Below are 20,758 nucleotides of genomic sequence, written 5' to 3' on the forward strand. Positions count from 1 at the left end.
CATGTGTCAACATTAGGAGTACACGGGCCCTCATGTTGCAGGAGAGTGGCAGGCACCATGTATTGTCTAACACATTTGTTCTCTGAGCAAGGTCCTCCAACCAAGGGAACAGCGAAGCTCTAGCAACCATTTGGGATAACTGAGGGCGTTTTAGCAGTAGAGCATTAGGCATTGCCACACCTCTTCCTTTTCTTATGTGCATTCAGAAATTATATTTATTTTCATAAATAAGTTACAAGAAGCAAAAATTCATGATCCTGTGACAATACGTAATACCACCAATACACATTTGTGATGGCTGAAGTAAATGGCTTCTCTCAAAATTCTTATTTGCACCAAAATGATAGGCAGCACTTGAGATAATACTTTTGTAATTTGAGTAATATCTTTTTCCATTATACAGAAAGTGTTTTGTAACTATGGCAAACTTTACCTGGTAATAACAAAAATGACGAGTAGTTACATCATTTCCCCAGCAAAGGCACCATCCAGTCAATTATAGGAAATAATTATATATTTAGAATCACTAGTAACATTGTTAGCTTTACAAAGCAACATTGCATAAACAAGATCTCCTAATATGATAAAAGAAAACTAACTGGAGGTGATTTCATTTCTCTCACACCCTTGGAAGCAATAATACACGCATGGCCTTAGTAGCCAAAGGACACCGAGGAAGGCTGCAGAAGCTCTGGCTACCTGCAAACAGGCAGCATCAGTGCCAGGACCAACACTACTAGCAAAGGCCCGAGGCCAGCTGTGAATCGCCAACGGTTTCTGCTCTGCCACAGATTTGCGCTTTGCTCTTGGGATTGTGTCACTCAAATGAATCCAGTAAAGCTCGAGTAGTCGAGCTACCCCTCAGTGTGCTTCACTTCCATGTTCTAGTCTCTCTGCTGAGCACGCTCTCTCCCATGTCTTTACCTGAGAACTTCCTATTTGTCCTGTGAGACTCAGATACACTGCTAACTTCTCTACAAGGTATTCAGACCATCAAGAGCTATAGGGAGCTCTATCTGAACTCTGTAGCACTGCATTGTGATGATTTGGATATTCTTTTCTCTAAAGAACCAAGTTCTGGCAACAGTAGTGACCTAATCGTGTCTGTTCTTATATCCACGCTGACAGCTTGATTTGCAGGCATTCTAAGTATTTGTTGATTTTATTTTATTATTTTTTACAAACCAATAAACTATGAGCTCTTGTGAGTCTCTCTTACATTTTCAACTCAATTATTTGCACTCAAAAAGTGAAAAGAATAGCATTAAACAAAGATATTAGGCATATCTGCAAATACAGAGTTATTAGTGAAAAACTGCTTAGTGCTTATGCAGCACTTAGAAGAAAGCTGCAATGATGAGAGGGGTCTACTAATGTCATGGGGTCAGGGACGGCTTTTGAGAACTGGAGTCCCAACTTTAAGTCATTTTACCAAAGGACTGACTTACTGCAGTAGTGCTAGTACTAAGGGCTACTTAGATTTCCTAAGTGGTTTTTAGACACCTTTAATACCAACGAAGGATCTACAGCAGTAAATTTCTGCAAACTGCAGGATCCCTTCATGGCCTCCAAATAACTTCACTTCACCTTGTCAAATTAGTGTCTTTAAAAATAGTTTATAATTAAAAGTTTTATGCTTGATTCATGTGATATAGATGAATATTGATTTTGTAAAAAAGTCTTAGAACAGATACATTTTGTATTGTAGCTTTAGATTATATGAATATAAGTATTTTATATGCATATAAATATAAAATGGGGGTTTTGTTATGAATTATGATCAGAAAAGTTTGAAAGGCACTGGCCCAGACAGCAGATGGCTTCTATCTTCTAACCATAGGTTAGTGTGGTGGTTTGGATGAGGATGTTCCACTCCTACCCCTTACAAAGAGCAAACTCCTGTGCTTGAATGCGTAGTCTCTGCTTGGTGAAGGGAGGATTACAGTGTGGCCTTGTTGGAGGAGGTGTGTTACGAGGTTTGGTTCTGATTCGCAGCTTTCTCTCTCTCAGCCGTGTGTTTGTGGATAAGGATCTAAGTTCTCAGCTACCGCTCCAGTGTCATGTCTGCTACCTGTTGCCATGTTCCCTGCCAATGGTCAGGAACTCTGTCTGGAACTGTAAGCCCTACATAAACTCTCGCCTTGGTCATGATGCTTTGTCAAGGCAACAGAGAAGCAAGACAGTCAATGAGAGTCTGTGCACTGTAAAAACATTTTTTCCCTTTTAAACAATTATTAGCACTGGTATAATACTCTATTGAACTCTTATGAAGATCTAATTACTAAGTATTTTACATTTATTATTTTATTTATTCCTCACAATTAGCCTAAGTATTATCTAATAATTTCTATTTAAAAGATGAGAACACTGAGAAATAAGACTTATTGATATTTATTATCACAGAGTAGCACTGCAATTTTAATTTAAATATAATCAAAATACATGTTTGAGACAGGGTCTTATGTTATAATCAAGTGACTTGGAATCTGATTATTGTCTTACACTAATCCTCTTGCCTCAACCTTTCAAATAGAATAAACCTTCAATATATAGTAGCCTGTCTGACCATGTGATGCTGGGTTAAGAGGACTGTGCCAGTGGAGGAGTGATGTGGCTCATTCCTCTCATGAGACATACAGTTACTGTGTTCAGACCAAACACAGAGGGATGGGAAGGAGAAGCTTACGCTGGCTCTGAGGACAGCATAGCTTACTTTCAAGGTGGCCTTACACCCAGCACAGTGCATGAGATACAGATATATTGAATCAATGTTACACTGAAATGGTTCAATATTCAATAGATTGCCTGCTATCTATTGAACTTGTAAACTTGGCAAAGTTAATCTTAAATAACTGAAATATTTACCCTGGAAATAGTTACTTCAAGAATAGACTTTCAAGTCAAAAAACATTATTCATATCTTCACACTTTCTTAAGTGGCTTTTGTAACAAAAAAGGGGATATGTGCTCTTTTTTATAATCCATCACCTTGCAGACTAAATACAAAGTGATCTGAAAAAAAGATGACGGCCTTCGCAGTCATGTACAGTGGACATACGAAGTAAATCCATCATTAAGACTGCATGTCAAGGAAGGAATAGGAAAAGAGAAGAGCAGAACAGAGGCCGAAATGAAAAATGGAAGAGCAGAGCCCTTCTCCCCCAGGGTGACTGAGGGACTGCTGAAGAAGCGGTACCCGAAGGAATAACTCGCGCAGGGGAGCGTCCATTTTTAGTCTTGCCCTATCTGATCTGAACGTGCATCTGCCTGTCAGTCATGTGATAGGGATCCTCTGACTTCCAAACTTACGGCCTGCAGTCCACCAGACCGTGACTTTATACGGGGAAATGTACATCAGAGATACATAACAGCAGCGAGGGCCACAGAGAATGTGGAGTATGTTAGTAAACAGACTTCTGGAAGATACGGGAGGCTCTGGGAGTGACGAGAGAGGAACGGAATGAGACCTGGTAAAGACATCTGACAGGCAACTGGTTGGGAGCAAAAAGCTGTCAGAAGTATACACACCAAGTTCACAGAAATTTATAGCAGGAAAATACTTGCATAAGGGATCAGAAATAATGGCTATAGCAGCAAACCACTGAACTGAGAATAGGACCCCCGTTGAAGGAATCAGAGAAAGAACTGGAAGAGCTTGAAGGGGTTCGAGACCCCATATGTACAACAATGTCAAGCAACCAGAGCTTCCAGGGACTAAGCCACTACCTAAAGACTATACATGGACTGACCCTGGACTCTGACCTCATAGGTAGCAATGAATATCCTAGTAAGAGCACCAGTGGAAGGGGAAGCCCTGGGTCCTGCTAAGACTGAACCCCCAGTGAACTAGACTGTTGGGGGGAGGGCGGCAATGGGGGGAGGGTGGGGAGGGGAACACTCATAAGGAAGGGGAGAGGGGAGGAGGATGTTTGCCCGGAAACCGGGAAAGGGAATAACACTCGAAATGTATATAAGAAATACTCAAGTTAATAATAATAAAAAAAATAGTAAAATACATGTGGGGGCAGGGGGAGAAAATGAAGTTGAGTGAAGTAAGTGATTTTCAAGGCTAAAATATAGTAAAAAAATGTGACTTATTTAAAAAGGAAACACTGATGTGAAAGATCCTTGTAAGAAAGAGTGTATAATATGTGTATGTATGTATGTATGTATATATGTATGTATGTATGTATGTATGTATGTATGTATGTATGTATATGTGTGTATATGAATATGTATATATGCACACAAAATGGAGCCTTGATCTGTAGATTGGCTGGTCTTCTGCTGCCTCAGTGTCCTCAATGCTGGGATAGTACATGTTCTGATGCCCGTTTCAAATCATATTTACTTTTTCTTTTTTTTTTTTTTTTTGGTTCTTTTTTTCGGAGCTGGGGACCGAACCCAGGGCCTTGCGCTTCCTAGGTAAGCGCTCTACCACTGAGCTAAATCCCCAGCCCCCTTTTTCTTGATTAATAGAATAAAGAGCCAATAAAAATATACACATTAAAAAAAAAAGAAATAATGGCTATACCTTCACGTATGAATAAAATGGGCCATAAGCTGGAAAGGCAAATTTTTAAATCTAAAATTTATCTTACAGGCCACCTGGCTAAACACGGAAATAGATAAAATGTTCTTGAAGGAAAAAGTTTATAAAAACAAAATACAGAGTGGGATGTTGGTAAGATAACTTAAAGTATGTAGGTATCTGCTGGAAGCTGTGCTCTTATTAAAAGTTAATGGAAAATCACTGACTTACTTCCTGACAACACAGATTGAGCACCCCTGAGTTAACCCGAAATGCTCCAAAGTCTGAAACATTTAAATGTTAACATGACATATCAAAAACTTTCTGGTTTTGGATTCTGTACTATTGGATGAAGGATGCTTAGTAGGCTAAAGTCTGTGTAAATATTCCAAAATCTAAAAATAAAACAAAACTCTACAATGTCAAAAACATCTGGTCCGTGACATTTGTGATAAAAGATCTTCAACTTGTATAACCTTTCAGGAGCAAGCTGGGGTAGGGTACAACTCAGGTGCAAAGTGTTTGCCTAGCATGTAGGTGGTTTAATTTCATAACCCTCAATACTATACACACGCAGAAAGGATAAGTCATAATCGCTTATAAAAAAATCTGGGAATATTTTGTGATAGGAGAAATCCCAGGACTCTAAGGAGAAATGTATTATATTGCCTTTTGCTTCAAATCCTTTGAAGAAAAAAATGAGAAGAATGAAGTTTGTATCTCCTATTTTAAAAATCCAGAAAAGAAAACCCTAGACACAACTTGTTATAGGGGCTTTCAAACTCATGCATTGAGATCCTACCCCTGGTACCTCAGGAGTGACTGTATTTGGAAACAGTGTGGTGTGGATGTAATTAGCTAACGTAAGGCCATACTGGAACAGAGTAAGCCCCCACTACCCTATGACTGAGTCCTTATAAAACATGACATAGAGTGTCATAAAGATAAGAAGAGAGATCTAAGTGATGCCTCTGTAAGCAAATGAATGTCACTCATTTCTAGACAATCTTCAGCCCCTAGAAGGCGGTCATTAAACCTTTGCCTTCCAGCCCCCAGGAGAACCACTTACTGGCCTTGGCTCTGGACTCCTGTTGTTCAAGGCACTATTTATGGTGTTTTGCTGCAGTAGTCTCAGGAAACAAACACCATAGTATCAGGGCCTAACGAATTACCTAGAAACATGACCCAAGAAAGCTGAAAGCTCCCGGGAAAAACTGATTTCAGAAAGCTTTGATGATGTATTCAATGACTACCAGAATATGTATATAGTTTTCAAAAGGGAAAAAGGTGAATTTTATGAAACAAATTATATGTTTACTCTGAACCAACTTTTTCAGTGGAATATTTACAGACTATTTACAGTTCTTAGGAAAAAAGCACTGAGTTTCATAAGTCATGTCAAAATAACCACAAAATACCAGGTGACAGAGAAAATAGTTCTAAAAGAATGGCATGGATTTAGAAATAAGGTCCAAGTGGATTTCAGTAAGAACACAGCCTGTAGGGACCAATCATGTTCTTCAGAGCTTACAAGACTGGCCTTGGCTTTAGCTGTTACTTGTTATTTTTGTTTCTCAAACATGAGAACAGTAATCGACTCTGCGGAAGAAAAGGTACTATCAAAACAGTTACTGTCCTGGTGTTCAAAACTGATATCCGAATTGTAACACAATCAGTAGTCCACATGAGAAAACACCCCAAGGGGTGACATTTTATAGGTGCCACCAATAGCAACTCTCCAGGCCACTATGCTAAGGACAACAGCACATGTGAGGCAGGTGTAAGGGACTTCAAATGGTATCGACCTCAGCATTGGCTTGCTTCAGGATGAGGCTTTCCCCATGAGGGAATCTAAAGTTGCTTGAACACTCAAGAGTGCTGCTGTGTGAGATTCTGTAGAATCCATAGAGTGTAGAGGACAGTGAGTGGACTATAGCCAAATAATCTGGGAAAACTCAAAGCTAATTAAAACGCAGAAAATAGGAGAACAGCTTTTAAAGCTAAGGATGTGGAGTGTGAGAAATTAGATGTAGTTTCTAACTCCCGATACCTGGCCTGGCCTTAAACTTACCATCCGTCTGTCTCAGCTCCCAGAGTGTTAGTATCTGATTATAGGTGTGCACCACTGGAGCAAGGGTCCACATGTGGAGACTATGTGGTAGTGGAGGTTTAGAAGTGAGAAAGAACTGCTTAACAGAGCTGCTTATATGCGCAAAGCACTACTTCTGGGGAAGAGAGGAATGGCCTGTAACCGACAATGCCCATGCACAACCTAGATCATGTAGGTGGCTTGTTTTCAAGGAGAGTCTGCCTTGTATGGGAGTGAGAGGAGGAATCTGTGATTGTGACTCCACCGTGAAGCAGCAGAACTTTGCAGTCAAGATGCCTGGTTTAGAATCATCTTTGCGAGTAAAGGAAGCTCACGGCAACTTGCAGAGCCCAGAGTGGAGTGACTGCTTCTCTATCTCCTCATGCCAATTGCTATATCCAGACGGAGTCAGGAAGAGAAACTTAGATATCATTTAGCCTACCCTCAAAGACTACTATAATTAAAGGTTCTGGAGGAACAGCTCAGCCTGGCATATCTTCTAACTTTGTAAGCAATCTTTTACCCTGCAAGCTTGGTGGATCATCACCATTTAAACACAATTCTCTTACCTCCTAATTCTTTCAAATTTATCAATATGTAAGACATCATTAATAATTATACTCATTGTTCCATAAGGCATAATACCTTTGTCATCATGCTAGAAATAAATTTGATCATTCATTGGAGAAGGGTAATTAAGAATAACTCAAAAGCATGATTAGTTGATTTTTAAAACATCCACTATCTAGAAGAATGTTCTCAGCTATTAAGGTTCTATTGGTGCTCAGTTATAAAATTAGTCTTACTAACCTCCTCGAGCAAAGCTATTGGATGGGTTTACATCCAAATGTCCTGGCACTACCTGCTTAAGCACAGTGGACATTCTTGAAGACCTCCTTTCAGTCCCTAAAGTCAGCCAAAAAAAAAAAAAAAAAAAAAGAACAAAATCATCGTGTTCAAGTTAACATTACTCAAATGACAAAACGTTATCTTCACATGTAGCATATCTAATTGCTGCCAAACATTGTACTTTTTAAGTCCCAAAAGCTTTCTTAGAGATAACATGGCAATGTTATTGTTTCAGCAGAGATAACACATATTTGAAAGCTTAGAGTTAGGTTTGGCAAGTGCAATCAGAGAGTCCAATGGTAAACGAAGAAAGGCATGCATGGTGTTACTTTGCAAGAAAAGCCACTTTCTGCTCATGTTGAGGTAATTCAGAGAGCTGAGTAAGCCAAGGAGACCAACTTCTCAAGTCACATGCTCCTGTCTAACAATCAGGGTTACCTCTACATGAACCCTTTGGGGTTCCATCACATGATAACTGAAACAGAATATTAGTACAAGTCTTAATAGCTTCATCCAAATCTACAGAAAACAAACTAATGCAAAATCATAAAAGGCAAAAGAAATTTTGGGAATTTCAAGTTTATATGATAAATTTAATCAATTATGCATTTAATAACACATTTTAAACTTATACATTCAACTTTATAATAATATTTTAAAGTTTATGTAAAATAGACTTAGACTGTAGGGATATCTCCTGTATTATTACTATTTTTAAAAGAAAATAGTTGACTCTACACATAGCTACTAATTACTAGACATTAACAGTAGTGTTTTGACTTCTAAGAAAAAGAAGCTAATGTTATGGCCTTTCATGGTAAAAATGTTACAGTCATGTTCAATTAACTAAAAGTATGTATCTAAAGGGATTAACCTCAGAAACAGACACGGCCTTTTCAGAGTAGTTGTTCAGAAAATGTATCATCAGGTCTTACCTGGGGACAGAGCAAGTGTTGGCCTGACAGTAAGAGTACTGTTGCCTCTGAGTTTCTGATGGACAATAACTGCAGTCAATAGGGCTTGCAAGTACTTTTCTTGCTCTATGCTACTGGAAGATTCTAAAGAGGAGGTAGAAACTACAATACAAAAGAAAAACATATATAATTTCATGCTACCATACCCAAATATAAAAGCCAGTTAGACTTTAAGTGTATTTTGTGGCTTGCCCTTTGATACTGGTTTCAACACACCTACTTCTCAGTTGCTCATCATTCTCCCACAAAGGGCCCACGTCTGAAAAGCCAGGGCAGGACTAGCCTTCTAAACACAGTGTACTGACAATCAAAATGATGATTAACAAACATTTCCTTGATGATCTTCTCACAACCTGCCCAGGCTACTGTGTGGGAGCAGAGAGGATAGAGTGGCATTTCAGAGTAGGCAACTGTGAGGATTCCTAACTGGATTAACAGGTGACATGAGCTTGTGGGGGCTCTGTTGCTGGAAGAATACAGCAAGACAGGAGCGACACAGGAGCCACTTTTTCCACATTCTCTGGTCTTTCTAAAAGAGGGGCAGAAAGTGGGTGCACAAATACAAACAAGGATAAAGCAAATAGTTGGCAAGAATATGAGCCTAGTCGGTGTGAAGCAGAATTGAATCACTGAAATGGGTTCAGGCCCTACACGTACGTACGTACATACATACATACATACATACATACATACATACATACATACATGTATTCTTCAGTTTTTAAAAATATTTATTTTATCTATATGAGTACACTGTCACTGTCTTCATATGCACCAGAAGAGGGCATCAGATCTTATTACAGATGGTTGTGAGCCACCATGTGGTTGCTGGGAATTGAACTCAGGGCCTCTGGAAGAGCAGTTAGTGCTCTTAACTGCTGAGCCATCTCTCCAGCCCATATTCTTAATTTTTAATAAAGGTTGGATGCAGTACAGACTAGCCTCAAAGTCGTATCATTGAGGTTGACCTTGAAATACTGCTCCTCCTGCCTCTACCTCTCCCATATATTGGTGTTACAGGTGTTACTACATCCTTGTCAAGCTCAGGCACTGAAAAGAGGTGTACTGAAAGGACAATAGAATCATGTATTTCCTTATACCTTAAACAGAAAATAATTAGCATTACTTTTATGACAACATCACTTATAGAGTTCATGTGCTGTTTAACTATGACACTCTTCTTTCTGATCACGTCAATTAGGAGGTGCATCCCAATTTGAAAAACATCAAAACATAAGCAAATGCATTTATTCAGAAATATAAAATACATACTAGGATATAAAATTAAATTCCTATCATACAAATTGGAACACAGTGGAATAACTTTCCTACTGGACCAGAATATGCAAATGCTCCTGAGCTCACAGGCTTTCTGCCCTTAGACTGGCTTGTGCTCCTTTATAAACACTCTGGCTAGGAAGAACTTCCCAAAACAGAACGTGGTAAAATCAACTTCCTTTAATTGCAACAATGCAGAAAAGTCAACCCAGGCAAATACAGCACTGTGCATGATGCCCTCAGTCAAGCAAATTTAAGGGAGCACAGTGGTCAACTATCAGGAGGGAAGTGGACGAAAATAGAGATCTCAAAAACCACATGGCTCTTCTACCTTCTTGACCAAAGACTTTGATTTTAAAGAAGAAAGAATGCTACTCCTAAAATCATATCTAATACAATGTTGGGCCAAAGTTTAACCGGAAACTATGAAAACAGTCACCAAACTATAGCTCAAGACATTACTATTTTGGTTATGATACTCAAAATTACCTCCAGGACAAGGGACAATATCACTTCCTATTTCCCTAGTTTCCTAAAAAATTCTTTGTGTGAAACCTCTTGAAAGCTGCATTCTGGTCAAGTTTACTGTTGCTGTTTGTGCCTTAGGCCACACAAGACAAAATCCCTTTCTACCTCTGCAGCTGTTAAATATATCTGGATTACTTGTCAGAAAAAGGAGCAAAGCTTGGTACAATCCAGTTCCCAACAATGGATATTCTGTGTGCCAGAGTGAAAGCAGCCTACACATAAAGACTTTATTAAACTATTATTGGTCAAAATCCAAAGAGAAGATGAGCTATGGTAGGTAAGATGGCAGTGCAATGTGGTGTCCCACATGCCAGCAGTTGTCTTCACTTAAGTCCAGCCTTGTGTACTCTGCAAGTGGACAGTGAAAAAGCATGGGGAGGGCAGCTGGAGCCCAGGTTTTATTCTCTTTAATTTTGGGAAGACTCTGTGTCTCTGGTCTCACTATGGTATTCAGACTGCTGGGATCAAGTGGTCCTGCCTAAGCTTCCCAAGGAACTGAGTCCACAGGTCTGGACCACTGTGCCTGGCTGAGGTTTGGGAATTCCTCTGTGTGAGCTGTGCAGCATAGAGGAGCTTACCGGCTTGAGGGGAGTTCTGTGATTTGAACAGACCAACAACTCCCTTCCCATGGAATCCTCCAGATCGGAGGAGCAGAGTACCACTTCTTGAATTCTTCCAACATACGACGGGCAGGCGATTGTGCCGATAGCAGCGGGCTACTCTTGGTAAACTACTGTCTTGTACAGCTTGAGGTATGACTAAAAGGCCAGGATAGCTTCAGGAATGGCAGAGGGAATAAGAGTGATTGGGGAGGAGAAGAGTAAGAAACATGGGGAGAGAGATAATGTAAAAGAGTAAATGGCATAACATCACTGTGATTTTTAAACATACAGGTTGAGATATATCATAAATTTTGGAAGTTCATTTAAATTCTTTCTTTTTTTGTAGCTGAATAAAATTCCACTGTGTATATAGCACATTCTCTTTATTCATATGTAATGGGCATCTAGGCTGGCTCCACATTTTGGTATTGTAAACAGTGCTGCAATAATCATAGACATGTGAGTATGTCTGTGGTAGGCTGACTTAGATTCCCTCAGGTTTACTCTCATGTACAGCTAGATCAGATGGAAATTCTACTTTAGTATTTTGAGGAACCTCCATTCTGATTTCCATAGTGATCACATTGGCTTACATTCTCAACAGCAGAATAAAAGGTTCCATCCCATAATCCCCACCACTTCTTGCTACTTATTGTCTTGCCAAAATATATCATTGTGACTAGAGGCAGAAGTAGGATCTTAGTGCACTGATTTACATTTTTCTAAGGACTAAGGATTAACATTTTTTCATATATTTACTAGACACTTATAGTTCTTCTTTTGGGATCAGTCTGTCCAAAAATTTGCTCATTTATTGAATTCCTGGGGGATGGTTTTGTGTACTGTGTATTCAGACAACTGGTTGTAGCCCAGACACTGGCATGGTCAAGCATCTCTGGTCTCTATGTCATGTAAATATTATTTTTCATAATCTCTGCTTGGTAATAAAGAGCTGATCAGCCTACAGCTGGGCAGGAATGATAGGGTGAGACTTCTGATCCCAGTCAGGGGTCTCAAAGGAGCCTAGATGTAGAGAAGAACACTAGGAGAAGAAGGGTGGAGAAACCACATGGAGAGACCAGGAGTGTTAAGGCCTAGATGGAATGTTAAAGCCTAGGTAAAATGTTATGGCCTAGGAAACTGTTACCTGGCTAGCCTGCCATTTTGTGCTGTTACTAATATTATAAGGACTCTCTCATATGTTGTTTCTGCTGTTACTAGGAAACTTTTTCATGGCCAAATTGATTGCATATTCTGCTATGTTCTGTGCCCTTAGAAACCAGTCACTACAGAAGTCAGTAGAACTGCTTTGTTACAGTTAGCCACAATAAGCTTTGAACCCGAACTAACCACCCAGAAGCACTTTCTGCACCTGTGAATGAGCTTTTATGGAATTCGGCTTTATAAGCTGCTCCTGGATGGGTCCCAACAAAAGAGAGACACCTACATCTATTTACAGTAAAGATTTCCATTTGAGTAGGGGTGGAGCAAAGTCTAAGTTCCCAAGAACTCCCTGGGAATTGACATCCCACTTGGCAGAAAGAGCCATGTGTATGTGTAACTGACATTCTGGTTGGCAAGTCAAGACATGAAAGTTAGACAAGTCCCCTGCCACAGCTGAACAAAGACATGTTCCTAAGGAAATCCCTCATTCCTAAATCCTGATTGGTGGAATAATGTGGCACAGTTGTTTATAATCTCAGGCTTAAAATGCCCTGTAGGATTTTAACTTAATGTCACAGTCAGCTCCTAAATCTGTCCTGTGGCCATCAGTCTTTGGCATTCAATAAAACATTCCTATTAGATTGAGATTGGTGTTTGAGTGGCTTGTGAGATGACTTCCAGACCCCAACAAGGAGACCCCACCATGAAAGGTCAATGAAAAAGTGGCCATGAAGACACACACGGACTGGAAAGAACCAGGGCAAGAGCAGATGGCGAGTAACAGGACATTTAACTGGGTAGCAGAAGCCTCGTTGGGTTAGAACAGCTCAGTCTGCCCAGCTATCAGTGCTTGCAGCTCGTGAATGAAAATCTAAGGCCTATGTGCCTGTCTCTATTCAGGAGTAAAGTGGGCAGGGGTGTGGAGAAACACCCTGCAGTTACTTGGGACCAAAAAGGATGTAGAAATTATGGATGATTTTTGTGTTTAATTTTTTCCTATCTAATCATTTTCTTATGATTATTAAAATCTCTTGCTATCATTTTAACTTCACCTTATTCCTCCTTTTTTCTTTTTTTTTTTTGACATATTTTCACTGTAGCCCATGTAGTCCCTGAATTTTAGAGATTGTCTTGTTTCAGCATCTAGAGTGCTGTCATTGTAGGTGTGAACAGTGCCTCTGGTTCTTTTCTGCTCTTTTACTGCTAGCCCTAATGTAGAGGTGCTATAATTTATTGTTTACATTGTGGGATTTCTGTCTCAAGAAATCCTCTATCTCAAGATCTTGAAAAAAAAAATTGGTATTTTCAAGACAGGATTTCTTTGGGTGGCCTGGCTCTTCTAGTACTTATTCTGTAGACCAGGCTGGTCTCAAACTCAAGAGATCTGCCTGCCCATGCCTCCTGATATTAAAAGTGTATGTCTACCACCTAGCCATTCTCTAATTTTAGAGAAGTTTTATTTTAAAAACATTTTCTATGTAAGTCTATAAATCAATGGGAATTGCAGTTTTGATGTATAAACTAGGGGTCAAGATTAATTTTCCTCATATATATGTATCTCCAGGACTATTTATTAAAAAACAAAACAAAACTTTCATCCAATGCTTTTCTCTAAAATCAAATGTCCACATGCTAGGCTCTGCACTATTTCTTCTTCTTCTCAGTAGTCTGCTTGTGCTACTTCAAGACTATCTTAATTGATTTCTCTCTCTGGACAGTGCTTATTGTTTTAAAAAGTTTATCTTCCATCTGTCTGGGACAAACTACACAATGAAAGGTGAATAAGGAGATGCAGAGAGAGGGCAGACAGTGTCCCCTGCTGTAGCAGAGGTCTACTTGTTCTGAGAATGACAAGAGGGTGCCATCTCCTATTGCACAAACCTAACTCTTAACTTGACATTTACGCATCTCCAGAATCATGTTTCTGGAATACTTTAAAGGTTCCAACAGGAAATAAAGAAAGGTCTCTTTCTGAAGCCCCCTGACACTTACCTCCGGCACAGCGAATATAGCCTGTTGGAGGCAGTGACTCGGAAATACTCTGGTTTTGAACGGGAGGAGCTGCCACTTATGGTTCCCAAACCTAACCGCTGATAATCTCTGAAACATGCCTTTTCCACCAACTGTTCCATTGTAGATTTCTCTGAGGCCTTCAGAGTTGTACTTGTGGGGAGTTCACAATCATCTGAAACTGACAGACAGAAATAGGTTTTGTCAAAATGATCAGCTCAAAGTAAAAAAACCTCAGGATGACGACGATGATGACAACTTCTTTTTGGGGACACAGTCTCACTATACAGCTTGGGTTGACCTGGAACTTGATATGTAGATCTTATCTTGGAATTCATAGAGATCTACCTGCCTCTACCTCCCTAATGCTGATATTCTCAAGGCATACAACACCACACCTGGCTCAAAACTTCCTTTTGAATACCTTTATGTTAGGGTTATCAGGACTCAACTAAAAAACAAACAAACAAACAAACAAACAAAAAACCAAAAAACCCCCCAAAAACCAACCAACCAAACAAACAAAAAACCAGGGAAGTAATATCATTTAAATAACTTCTAAGAACAAAGTTAGACATTGTAGGTACATTCCGAAAACCCCAGCATTTGGCAGGTAAAGGCAGGAATACTGAGAAGTTCCAGGCCAGTCTGATCTACAGAGTGAGTTCTAGGACAGTCTGGAATGCATCCTAGGACCCCATTTCTAAAAGAAACAGAACAAATCAACAACAAAACAACTAAAGATAATGTCATTTTAAATTCATTAGCCACATTTTTCTGTTTCAGTCAAGCCTGTCATTGATACTAAAGTATAACAATCTGGATATAGGACAGAGTACAGGACAGATACTAAAGTACAGTAATTTGTATAACACAGAACATAATCTGTTAGTAAAATTATCTTTAGTAAGATCACTATATAAACTAATCATCCAAGATTTTGTACTACTTTTAAAATAATACATTCATATTGAAACTTCTAGGTTAACTAGAAGCATAGTAGCAGGGAAGCTATGAAAAGTTAAACTTGGTTCCTGGAACCCTTTCAGCAGAGGATATAATGTCTATGGAAAACTCTGTCACCACATTGTAACCATAGGTTCAGAGTCCTCTACAATTTAAATGTGAAAGAATTTATTCAATAACTAAGCTCTTAAGAGAGGATTTTTTAAAAGGACATTCCTCATGGATACTGTATGTAAACACATCAAAAATGTTAAAAAATGTCCTAATTTTCTATTTATTTTTAATGTGAGAAAGATTAAATCAAGCTTTCAAAGGTCTTAGAAATGTATTCAAGATTACTAGCAAGCAAGAAAAAAATATGTCTCTCTTGGATTAGGTAATGGTGTCACATGTCTTTAAACATTTGAGGCAGACAGCTCTCTCTGAGTTTGAGGCTAGCTTGGTCTACACAGTGAGTTCCAGGACAGCCAGGGGTACATAGGGAGAACCTATCTCAAAAACAAAAAGGTATGGCTTTTAATACCTAATCATATCCCCCCTTTACCCCTCCCTGTTGCCTCTCCCATCCATATCCTTCCCTCCCTTTGACCTCCATGATTACTTTCTTCTGGGGGGAGAAGGGGGAGAAGGAGGGGCAGGAAACAGAACTGAAGTCCTAAGGGCCAGCAGAAAGAATGAAAACAGGCAACCTGTGGAAGTAGGAGTTGGGGGGACCCTATAGAATATACCAGAGCCCTGGGAGCTGAGAGATACTCAGGACTCAGAGGGAGGAACCTTAGATGAAATGTCCAATAGTGGGGAGAGGGAACTTGTAGAGCCCTCCTCCAGTAGATAAACAGGGCATCAAGTAGAGAGAAGGGATTGACATCCCACCATCAAAAACACTGACCCAGAATTGTTCCTGTCTAAAAGAAAGGTGGGGACAAAAATGGAGAGGAGCCTGAGGGAAAGGAGATCTGGTGACAAGCCCAAATTTGGATCCAGCTTAAGGGGAGGCCCCTATTCCTGATGCTATGAGGTAATTACAGATAGGCATGGTTGCCCTTTGAGAGGCCCAACAAGCAGGTGAAAGAGTCAGACATAGATATTTCCACCCAACCATGGATAGAAGTCAGCGACCCTTATGGTTGAATTAGGGAAAAGCTGAAAGAGGAGAGCAATCCCATAGAAGACCAGCAGTCTCAACTGACCTGGACCCCTGCGATCTCTCAGACACTGAGCCACCAACCAGATAGCATACCCCAGCTGATATGAGGCCCCTGACACATACACAGCAGAGGGCTGTCTGGTCTGGTCCCAGTGAGAGAAGATACACCTAACCCTTGAGAGACCTGAGGCCCCAGGGAGTGGGGAGGTGTGGTGGGGTGGGAGTGGGAACATCCTCTTGGAGACAGGGGAGGAGGTATGGGATAGGAGAACAGACAAGACGGTGGACTGGGAGAGGGATAACGACTGGACTGTAAAAAAAGATTAGGACTGGGAGAGGGATAATGACTGGACTGTAAAAAAAGATTAAAGACTAGAAAAAGAAAAATATATGGTTATCTCCAAAACCAACCAAAAGAACAAAAAACCCCAAAAAACCAAACAACAACAACAACAACAACAAGAATAACAACAACAAGAATAACAACACAACAACAAAACCCACAAACAAAAAAACTGCAAACAAGGCAAATGAGCTCGTTATGGTGTCATATGCCTGTAATCCTACTACTTTGGAAGTGGAGGCAGTAAGATCTTGTATATGAAGCTAGCCTGGGCATAGTGAACCTATATCTCAAAAACAAGACAAAATAAATCAAGATGATAAAAAACCATAACAAGTATCTCTAAAACCATGAGACTTGGTGTTCCATCTTTAGAATTCACAGTGCAGCACATTCAGGTGTCAGTTTCATGTTGGCCTTTGAGTTCTAGAGGAGCAAAGAACGTTATGTAACTCAGTCTTTTGGAGGAGTAATTATTATGGTTTGGCTTTTAGTCTACATCTACACCCAGAGCTAAGGCTATCTCATAGCCCTCCAGACCCAAAACCTGCCTGGAGGTAGCTGGTCTCCTAGGAGCGCTCTGACTCCTAAGATCACAGGCTCACAGGCTCAAAGGAGGAACAAGCTCCAGTCAGAGACAGCAAGACCAGCTAACATCAGAGATAATCAGATGGCAAGGGGCAAGCACAAGGACCTAAGCAACAGAAACCAAGACTACTTGGCATCATCAGAACCTAGTTCTCCCACCATAGCAAGAACTGGATACTCCAACACACCAGAAAAGCAAGGTTTGGCTTTAAAATCACATCTCATGATGATGATAGAGGACTTTAAGAAGGACATAAACAACCCCCTTAAAGAAATACAGGAGAACACAGGTAAACAAGTAGAAGCCCTTAAAGAGGAAACACAAAAATCCCTTAAAGAGTTACAGGGAAACACAACCAAACAGGTAAAGGAATTGAACAAAACCATCCAAGATCTAAAAATGAAAATTGAAACGATAAAGAAATCACAAAGAGAGACAACCCTGGAGATAGAAAACCGAGGGAAGAGATCAGGAATCACATATGCAAGCATCACCAACAGAATACAAGAGGTTGAAGAGAGAATCTCAAGGGCAGAAGATGCCATAGAAAACATCGACACAACAGTCAAAGAAAATGCAAACACAAAATGCTCCTAACACAAAACATCCAGGAATCCAGGACACAATAAGAAGACCAAACCTATGGATAATAGATATAGAAGAGAGCAAAGATTTGCAACTTAAAGGGCCACTAAATATATTCAATGAAATTATAGAAGAAAACTTCCCTAACCTAAAGAGATACCCATGAACATACAAGAAGCCTACAGAACTCCAAGTAGATTGGACCAGAAAAGAAATTCCTCCTGTCTCATAATAGTTCAAACACCAAATGCACAAAACAAACAAAGAGTATTAAAAGCTGTAAGGGGAAAAGGTCAAGTAACATATAAAGGCAGACCTATCAGAATTACACCAGACTTCTAACCAGAGACTATGAAAGCCAGAAGATCTTGGGCAGATGTCATACAGACCCTAAGAGAACACAAATGCCACCCCAGGTTACTATAGCCAGCAAAGCTCTCAATTAACATAGATGGAGAAACTGAGATATTCCATGACAAAACCAAATTTACACAATATCTTCACACAAGTCCAGCCTTACAGAGGTTAACAGATGGAAAACTCCAACACAAGGAGGGAAACTACACCCTAGGAAAAGCAAGAAAGTCATCTCCTTGCAACAAACCCAAAAAGAAGATACCCACGCAAACATAATTCCACCTCTAACAAAAAAAAAACAAACAAACAGGAAACAATAATGACTATCCCTTAATATCTCTTATCATCAATGGACTCAATTTCCCCAATAAATAAACATAAACTAACTGATTGGATATTTAAACAGGACCCAGCATTTTACTGCATATAGGAAATGCACTTCAATGACAAAGACAGACACTACCTCAGAGTAAAAGACTGCAAAAAAAAAAATTCCAAGCAAATGGTTGCAAGAAAAAAGATGGAGTAGTCATTCTAATATCGAATAAAATCAACTTTCAGCCAAAAGTTATCAAAAAAGGAAGGACAATTCATACCTGTCAAAAGAAAAATCTACCAAGATGAACTCTCAATTCTGAAATCTATGCTTCAAGTGCAAGGGCACCCACATTCATAAAAGAAACTTTACTAAAGCTCAAAGAACACATTGCACCTCACACAATAATAGTGGGAGACTGACACACCCCATTCTAGCCAGAGCAATTAGACAACAAAAAGAGGTCAAAGGGATACAAGTTGAAAAGGAAGAAATCAAATTTGCAGATGATATGATAGTATACTTAAGTGACCTGAAAAATTCCACCAGAGAACTACTAAGCCTGATAAACAACTTCAGCAAAGTGGCTGAATATAAAATTAACTCAAACTAATCAGTAGCCTTGCTCAACTCAAAGGATAAAGAGGCTGAGAAAGAAATTAGGGTAACAACACCCTTCACAATAGTCACAAATGATATAAAATACCTTGGTGTGACTCTAACCAAGCAAGTGAAAGATCTGTATGACAAGAACTTCATATCTCTGAAGAATGAAATTGAAGTCTCAGAAGATGGAAAGACCTCCCATGCTCATGGACTGGCAGGATTAATATAGTAAAAATGGTCATCTTGCCAAAAGCAATCTACAGATTCAATGTAATCCCTATCAAAATTCCAACTCAATTTTTCATAAAATTAGAAAAAACAATGTGCAAATTCATTTGGAATAAGACAAAACCCAGGACTGCAAAAACTATTCTCAACAATAAACGAATTTCTGAGGGAATCACCATCCTTGACCTCAAGCTGTATTACAGAGCAATCATGATAAAAACTGCATAGTATTGTGACTAGAATTGAAGACTCAGAAATGAACCCACACACCTATGGTCACTTGTTCTTTGACAAGGTAGCTAAAAACATCCAATGGAAAAAAAGACAGCATTTTCAACAAATGGTGCTGGTTCAACTGGAGGTCAGCATGTAGAAGAATGCAAATTGATCCATTCTTATCTTCTTATACAAAGCTTGAGTCCGAGTGGATCAAAACCCTCATATAAAACCAAATACACTGAAACTAAGAGAAAGTGGGGGAAGATCCTCAAACACATGGGCACTGGGGAAAATTTCCTGAACAAAACATCAATGGCTTATGCTCTAAGATCAAGAATCGACAAATGGGATCTCACAAAACTACAAAGCTTCTGTAAGGCAAAGGACACTGTGGTTAGGACAGAACAGCAACCAACAGATTGGGAAAAGATCTTTACCAATCCTGCAACTGACAGAGGGCTAATATCTAATATATATAAAGAACTGAAGAAGTTAGACTCCAGAGAACCAAATAATCCAATTAAAAAATGGGGTACAGAGCTAAACAAAGAATTTTCAACTGAGGAGTATCAAATGGCCCAAGAAGCACCTAAAGAAATGTTGAACATCCTTAGTCAGTAGGGAAATGCAAATCAAAACAACCCTGAGATTCTGCCTCACACCAGTGAGAATGGCTAAGATCAAAAACTCAGGTGACAGCAGATACTGGCGAGGATGTGGAGAAAGAGGAACGCTCCTCCATTGTTGGTGGGATTGCAAGCTGGTGCAACCACTCTGGAAATCAGTCTGGAGGTTCCTCAGAAAATTGGTCATTGAACTACCTGAGAACTCAGCTATACCTCTCCTGGGCATATACCCAAAAGATGCCCCAACATATAACAAAGACACATTCTCTACTATGGTCATAGCAGCATTATTTATAATAGTCAGAAGCTGGAAAGAACCCAGATAGATGCCCTTCAACAGAGGAATGGATACAGAAAATGTGGTACATCTACACAATGTAGTACTACTCAGCTATTAAAAACAATGACTACATAAATTTTCAGGCAAATGGATGGAACAAGAAAATATTATCCTGAGTGAGGTAACCCAATCAGAAAAGAACATACATTGTATGCACTCACTGATAAGTAGATATTAGCCCAAAAGCTTGGAATAACCAAGAAACAATTAACAGACCATATGAAGCTCAAGAAGACTGAAGACCAAAATGTGGATGCCTCAGTCCTTTGTAGAAGGGGGAACAAAATACTCATGGGGCGAAATACAGGGAGAGAGTGGAGCAGAGACTGAAGGAAAGGTCATCCAGAGACTGCCCCACCTGTGGATCCATCCCATATGCAGCCACCAAACCCAGTCCCTATTGCTGATTCC

The 20,758-nt window shown here is 39.6% G+C and overlaps 1 protein-coding gene across 12 annotated transcripts in view; it reads right to left on the bottom strand.

Annotated features, from left to right (window-relative positions):
- Sbf2 (SET binding factor 2) overlaps positions 1 to 20,758 on the bottom strand; it is a 366,952-nt gene that overhangs the window by 34,206 nt on the left and 311,988 nt on the right. For 5 of the 12 annotated variants that reach the window (XM_039091527.2, XM_008759798.4, XM_008759799.4 and 2 more), the window contains 4 exons: positions 14,008 to 14,206; positions 10,828 to 11,024; positions 8,405 to 8,545; positions 7,431 to 7,526 (listed from right to left, as the gene is read on the bottom strand). In XM_039091527.2, coding sequence (XP_038947455.1) covers positions 7,431 to 7,526; positions 8,405 to 8,545; positions 10,828 to 11,024; positions 14,008 to 14,206 — 633 coding nt within the window. 12 annotated transcript variants of the gene reach the window in all.

This window comes from Rattus norvegicus, chromosome 1 (assembly GCF_036323735.1).
Source record: "Rattus norvegicus strain BN/NHsdMcwi chromosome 1, GRCr8, whole genome shotgun sequence".
Classification (NCBI taxonomy): Eukaryota; Metazoa; Chordata; class Mammalia; order Rodentia; family Muridae; genus Rattus; species Rattus norvegicus.